Source organism: Bremia lactucae, linkage group LG16 (genome assembly GCF_004359215.1).
Source record: "Bremia lactucae strain SF5 linkage group LG16, whole genome shotgun sequence".
NCBI classification, from domain to species: Eukaryota; Oomycota; class Peronosporomycetes; order Peronosporales; family Peronosporaceae; genus Bremia; species Bremia lactucae.
This window is the reverse complement of record NC_090625.1, coordinates 1,874,341-1,881,105: the sequence shown is the minus strand read 5'-3', so window position 1 is coordinate 1,881,105 and position 6,765 is coordinate 1,874,341. Positions and strand designations below refer to the sequence as shown.

Below are 6,765 nucleotides of genomic sequence, written 5' to 3'. Positions count from 1 at the left end.
GGCCGTCATGGTCAAATGCGGAACCTACTTCGTCTGCTCGGATAACAAGTGGTGTAGCCAAGCAAAAAAATAGTTGGTGTCATGCACATAAATTGAAATGTTGCTGACGTGCGACATATTTTTACTAAAGGGATAAGTGACAAAATGACATAATTATCTCAGTTCAAATATGAATTTTGGTGGTTGTCGTGGAAGAATTATTTCTTTTACATGTTCTTTGATGTTTTAATCAAGGAAACCAAGTCAAGGACGCACACTGTCAACCTTGATAGGGCGATTTTCGGCCAGAGACTTGTTTGCAGCAATAGCTAACAACAGCGCCTCGCGACCAGCATCACCACCAACAGGAACTGGCGCATCCGTGGTGCAGGCACGTATGAATGCTTCCATTTCTGCAACATAAGCATCCATGTAGCGCTCTAAGAAGAAATGCAGCGGCAAGTCATGACGGACGCTCTTGTTTGTAGACACTACAACCTGGTTTGCGTACTGGTTGTCGCAAGCAACTGAGCCTTTGGAACCCAAAACTTCTACGCGCTGGTCGTAGCCATACGCGGAGTCACGATTGTTTTCAATGTAGCAAATAACCCCATTTCGAAACTTAAGCAGCACGACGGCTGTGTCAATGTCGCCCGCGGCTGCAACGTCCGGATTAACGCTTCGTGCCATGGTATAGACTTCATCGACTTCGTCGCCAACAAGAAAGCGAGCCATATCAAAGTCATGAATCGTCATATCGCGAAACATTCCACCCGAGCTTTTGATGTAGCTCGCTGAAGGTGGACTGGGATCACGACTGGTGATGCGAACCATGTTGACCGTGCCGATCTCGTCGCGCTCGATGGCTTTCTTGATGCGTAGAAAGTTTGCATCAAATCGGCGCTGAAATCCGATCATGAGCTTCACGCCAGCGTCATCCGCCTTTAAAATTTTAAGCCATTTCACGATGTCATTAGTACAGAAGACTATTGTCACAATTGACAAGCTGCGTACCGCTTTGATAGCTTTGTTAACGACGTCAAGCTCAAGATCGACAGGTTTTTCGCAGAAAATGTGTTTTTTAAACTTGGCAGCCTCGATAATGTGCTCTGCGTGCTTGTCAGTTGGGGAGCAGATGAGCACTGCATCGATCTCTGGATGGCTTAACACGTCGGACGCATTATTGGTCCAATGGGGGATATTATATTTCTTGGCTATTATTTCAGCACGATCGGGATCGGAGTCCTACATAGTGCCGCATTAAAGCTTTAAATGTTACCCTTGCAGTACCTGAGAGTCTTTGAAACGTACGCGAGCTGGAAGTTGAATGCAGTGTACGAGGGCACTCGTGCGCTGTACCCCTAAGGCGTGAACTTGGCCAATGCGTCCAGCACCCACAATACCGACGCGCAGAGGACGATCGAAGGGAGCGGTGGCAAAGGAGCGGACACTGGAGCAGCGTCTCACCAAGTTGCGGGACCGGTGTAGCAGCGAAATCATTTTTTGCCGAAGATCGGTTTCGGTGTCTTTAGCCTTTTTTCGATCATACTTAGTGCTAGAAGGTAGCTATAAAATTATTTTAGTCTATTTATGAGTTGCTCGCCGTGACTGGCAGAGAGTGAAAGCTTCCGTAAGTTGCGCACCATTTATTGGATACCTTCGTATCACAATCATGAGTGAAGCACGTAAGGCACTTGAGTCCGCGTCACGTCGTGGCTTGCAGGCGCTGGCCAAACAGCTAGAGCTTTGTAAGGGAAACGCCAAGTCCGATGTGATCGTCTCTCATGCTATCAAATTTCTGGACAGTCACCCTCAAGATGGCGAACAATTATTGCTGAATGTGCTGAGCAGCAATGGCAGCGTGACTCCCGTAACGTCGCCGATACCAAAAGGGAAGATCGCTGTACGAGAAAGCGCTGACGCTGATGCCACTTCCAAGGTGGATACTGTCGTGAAGAAACGCAAGAGTGACCAGATGCAGCCGGATAAGGAACCAATAACTTCTAAAGACAGCATTGAGACAAAGATACCGAAGAAAGAGATCTTGACGCACGAAACGATTATCCAAAAGGATCAGACTACAGTGGCTGAGACCACTACTCCAATGAGAATCGCCGAGAACAATGAGTCCAGCATTAAAGCATTGTCTACGACAAAGACGTCGAAATCATCGCCTCCGACTAAACCAAAGACATCGCCTTTGAATAAGTCGAAGCCATCGCCTGCGACTAAACCGAAGACATCGCCTTTGAATAAGTCGAAGCCATCCCTTGCGACGACGGCGTCGCCTCCGACCAAGACAAAGACACCGCCTTCGAATAAGATGCTGCTTCAGACTACTACAAAGGCATCGTCTCCGACCAAAAAAAAGGGATCGTTTGCGACCAAGACAAATAGTTCGCCTTTGTCAAAAACACCGCCTTCGTCACAAACGCCTTCTGCAACAAAGACAAAGCCTTCAACGAAGGTATCGCCTTCGACCGAGGTGTCACCGCAATCGAAGGTCTCGCCTGTAACGAAGAAATCACGTTCGACATCTTCATTGTCTACAAGCGAGAAGCCGTCTCCAGATAAAGCGATGCCCATTTCCAACACAACACCGGCCTCAATAGAAATTAAAAAGACGAATGCGACTGCTAAGAACAAAGTTGTTACTAGTAAAAAGAGTGCACTTGCTGAAGCGTTAAAGTCAAGTAACGCTGTGGAGGCTCTAGTGAATGCAAATCCGGACATAACTTTTAAAGGAGAAATGCGCGTGCGCTGCTTAATCACTGGACACGAAATGAAAGCCGATGTGGGCATTATCAATGAGTACATTCGCGGCAAACGCTACCAAAAAGCTCGCAACTTAAAGCTTTCGTTTGCAAAGTATGCTCCAATGTTTGTAGATCATCCAGATGAGTCAAAGCCCGATATGTTGTGGTGTAATGTAACCGAGTTAGCGATTATCCGAGACGAGAATTGCGTGAAATCGCACATTTCTGGCCCGAAGTATCAAAAGCAGTTGCCAATCTGGGAATCCGAGGAGGCTGCCAAGAAAAAAGCGGCAGAAGAGGAGGCATTGCGTCGCGAAGCTCGTATTAATGCCGCCAAGAAAAGGAGGCTAGAAGCTGCCAAGAATTATAGCCTCGATTCTGCGGCACACGGTCGGCAAGCGAAGCGACCGAAACAAATGGAAGTACCTTAACCAAGCTTTCAAAGTTAATAGAATTTGCTGTCGAAAATTCTCGAATTTTTTAATTTGCCTGCCAATCTTTTCACATTTCAATTGATCCAATAACTCGGTTACGTTTTCCGGAATGATGTTCGGTAGCGATGCTGCGCTGCCATTTTCGCGGCACTCGGATGTGCTACAAGGCGCTGTACCCACAAACCCTGTGGAGCTTGAAAACCTTGTCTCGGAGATTAGGCGCCGCGGCAATGCTGCATTTCAGCAAAAGGCGCTGGAAGAGGCCGAGGTACTCTATTCACGCGCGTTAGCTGTGGATGAGAGTAATTTACTTCAGAATCGGCATCTTTTCTTCGCTAATCGCTCCGCAGCGCGGTGCTCCATGGGCAAGATAGAGCAGGCACTAGAGGACGCTGATGCCTGCGTTGCTCTCGATTCCACTTATGCCAAGGGATTTTTCCGCAAAGCTCAAGCACTTGTCAAGCTTGGTCGTTATAAAGAAGCGCAGTCTGTATTGGACCAGGCCAAGGCTCTGGAACCAACTAATAGCTCGGTGGATACACTGTACGCCAAGGTAGAAGAGATGGCGAACGAGGAGAAGGTACTTCCGGCTACATGTATTCCCAAGAAAGTGACGAAGACTTGCGTCAATGTGACGCAAAGTAGATCACCTTCTATGGCTAAAGCGACGACTACTGCGGCTTCGACAGTAGTGGACGAGGATGCGGAAATCAGTGGACAAGTTCGTGGCTACAAAAAATTAGCGGACGGACGAGTGACGACTTACTTTAACAACGAGCTCACTGAGGAGGCAAAGCAGCTTATTGGTGATATCGCGCCTAAAAAGGTAGAGCATCCCCACAAAGTGCAGATAAAGAGTGTGGATGGTGGATCGGCATGGAATCAGGGCAATACATTTGAAGAAAAAGACATGACTTCGTGGGCGAAAAGCAAGCTTGAGACGCTTCTATCGGGAGTTTCAGCCCCATTGGGTACTGGCGAGGGTGTCGTGTCTTCGTTGGATGTAACTAATCTAGAGGGTGACGCATCAATAGCTGTTGTACGCGGCGCGAAGCGCTATATTTTTGATTTTACGTTGACGTTGACGTGCACTTTGAAGCAGAGCGACGGCTCTGTGACCGGTGAGCTGAAATTTTTGGACTTGAGTTCGGACTGTGGTGGTGACTACGATGTGGAACCGATTGTGCCGACTCGATACCAGTCAGAAAGTGGCAAGGCTCTGCACGCAGCGCTTAACTCGTCGACCTCGCCTTTCCGTAAATCACTTGCTGCCCAACTCGTTTTGTTCGTAAAAGACTACCACACGTTCTAGTGTGTTGAATGATGTTAAGCACTGAAGATAGGGCTCCAATAATTTTGTTGCGTAGATTTAGTTGATGGTCTAGCGCACGGATTCGAAGACAAAGACTCGAGTTTACCCATTTAATATACTATTTCAATTCTTTTCTTAGCATCAACCTTGACTTCAGGTTGGATGTGATAAGCAATAACCTTGAAAACCCTCATTTACTCGAACCTTCACCAATTCGACTTTTGGTAAGGAATAAAATTATTATTTTCTAATAATCATGCTTGACATTTCCAATGTTACATACCATAAACGGCAATATTGTCATACAATGAACTATTTCTTGTTGTTTTTGTTTATATTTCACCTTTATTGTTCAATTTCTCTAACTACATGATAATTCGAATTTCGACACCTTCTCCTAATTTCGAGGATTAAAATTTCACAAATCACAGCTGACATTGTCGATGGTATATGTTAAATTAACCATAAATCAAATCGTGGTACGACCTGGCGATCGCAAGAACCATGAAAGACTTCTAAGTGCATTTAGCATAGTTCAGCTCGTAAGCACCAACAAAATACTGTCTAATTGTTATTGTACGATGAGCTGTCATCGACATTTCTACCATTATAGCATGAGACGATAGCTAGCATTGTTAAATACAAATTTACATTTAATACATTGACAAATAGTGATCACCCCCAAAAGAGCTATCAACAATCATCAATTTCCACACCGAGTTGCCTGTAGAAGCGCATGCGTACAATTTTAGCAGGCAATTTGGTTTAAGGATTCAATATTTCATTGCATTGAAAGCACATAATAAGAAATGTGAAGAATGGAATGAAGCAGAAAGCGTTTGCAACTCATTCGTACGGTTTTAAGGGCTCACCTCCGCAACATTGCAAGTGATAGGTCTCGCTCGAGTTTCCGATGGCAACACAGGATGTTAAGTAAATTGAGAGGACACCGGCGTGGGCGTACAGACATACATTGGCTGATAAAACATCACGAGTGGCAACGCGTCATCCATCTCTATAAATGTAAAGTTGGTTAAGCCAATGTAAAAACTTACACATTACGTTTGTTTAGACTCATTATCTCGCTTTTGCTTGGTCCCACGTGCAACATGATATCGCGAGACTAAAAATTATTGTAGAGTACACAGGGATTGATTTAAAAACTTAGATCAATCAATGAGTAGAACTGTGCATTCCTGCACTGGTAACTTATTAGCTTAAATCGTATGTGTAAAGATCATTCTGAAAGCTATTCTTCAATGAAAACCGAGAGCCGATATGAGGGCAAAAATGGTTTGTAGGAAGTCAGCACAAAGCACCACCCGTAATGCGGGACGGCACCATTCGGCTGCATAAAATGTACTAACAGTGTCAACATACTTCGTCGAGCAGCGATACATATAAGCTAAAAACCTTGACTTCATCTCCTCTCCACAGTTGAAAGCAATCGCGCGGTGGAAATCATGTTGATGCAGTATCCAGCAACCTCGTCGTAGGTCGCAAAAGCTTGTATTAGACGGGTGGTACTCCTGTTTCTTGACTCGTTGCTCCTGGAATTCTTGAAACGTCCGTTGATATCTCTTTGTAATGTGGGCAACTGCAGCACATACATAAATAGTGCTTCACTCGAATCATTATATTATAGCCTTGATTTGCCTCGCTCCAATCTGAGTCGTCGCTTGTCGGACAATCCATTAGTTCAATGGATGTGTCGAACTCCTCCGTTAATGTAGATTTTCAATCGTCACGTAGCTTCTAGACACAACACAATATCGAACAACCGCCGTCAGAATGGTCGTATGAAAGGAGAAGTCAACAAGGAAAGGTTATCTCTCTCATTTGTTCTGCCGAACATAAAGAGCTTCGATAGATTCAACAGGAAAACTCCAACGCCCTCTGACGCGGTGGTCAGCATAGAGGCCACGCAAGCACGCACGTTGGCATCTTCACTTGGAAGAGCTTTGAAATTATTGAAAAGCTTGTAAAGACCATAGCTGACAATGAAGCAATTGAATACTAAGGATCAAACAACTATATACTGTTGGCATGATTCCTGCATAAACAGATTTATCGAAAAGAATTTTTGTGAATCAAAGAATTACTGTATTTTCTTAAAGACTATTGGCAAATCATCCAGAAATCATTAAACGATTGCATTGGGAGTCTATACCCGATCAAGTGTGAAATGTCTGGAATACTTACACATGAACAGACAACTTCAACAGGTTGAGTCTCCATTTCAACATTCTAAATGAGAAAATGAATTGAAAAAATTGGATACTCT

General features: G+C 44.8%; 3 protein-coding genes across 3 annotated transcripts; 2 read left to right on the top strand and 1 right to left on the bottom strand.

Annotated features, from left to right (window-relative positions):
* Positions 1-150: 150 nt before the first annotated feature.
* On the bottom strand, positions 151-1,479 carry CCR75_001117 (uncharacterized protein; the record flags this gene model as incomplete). The annotated part of the gene is made up of 3 exons (XM_067959222.1): positions 151-921; positions 994-1,224; positions 1,291-1,479. 3 exons carry the CDS (start codon positions 1,477-1,479, stop codon positions 244-246), a joined length of 1,098 nt encoding a protein of 365 aa, XP_067815458.1. The 3' UTR covers positions 151-243.
* A 172-nt stretch (positions 1,480-1,651) lies between these two features.
* CCR75_001118 (uncharacterized protein) lies at positions 1,652-3,166 on the top strand (the record flags this gene model as incomplete). The annotated part of the gene is made up of 1 exon (XM_067959223.1): positions 1,652-3,166. The coding sequence occupies one exon, from the start codon at positions 1,652-1,654 to the stop codon at positions 3,164-3,166; it is 1,515 nt and encodes a 504-aa protein (XP_067815459.1).
* A 112-nt stretch (positions 3,167-3,278) lies between these two features.
* Positions 3,279-4,481, top strand: CCR75_001119 (uncharacterized protein; the record flags this gene model as incomplete). The annotated part of the gene is made up of 1 exon (XM_067959224.1): positions 3,279-4,481. The coding sequence occupies one exon, from the start codon at positions 3,279-3,281 to the stop codon at positions 4,479-4,481; it is 1,203 nt and encodes a 400-aa protein (XP_067815460.1).
* Positions 4,482-6,765: the final 2,284 nt, after the last annotated feature.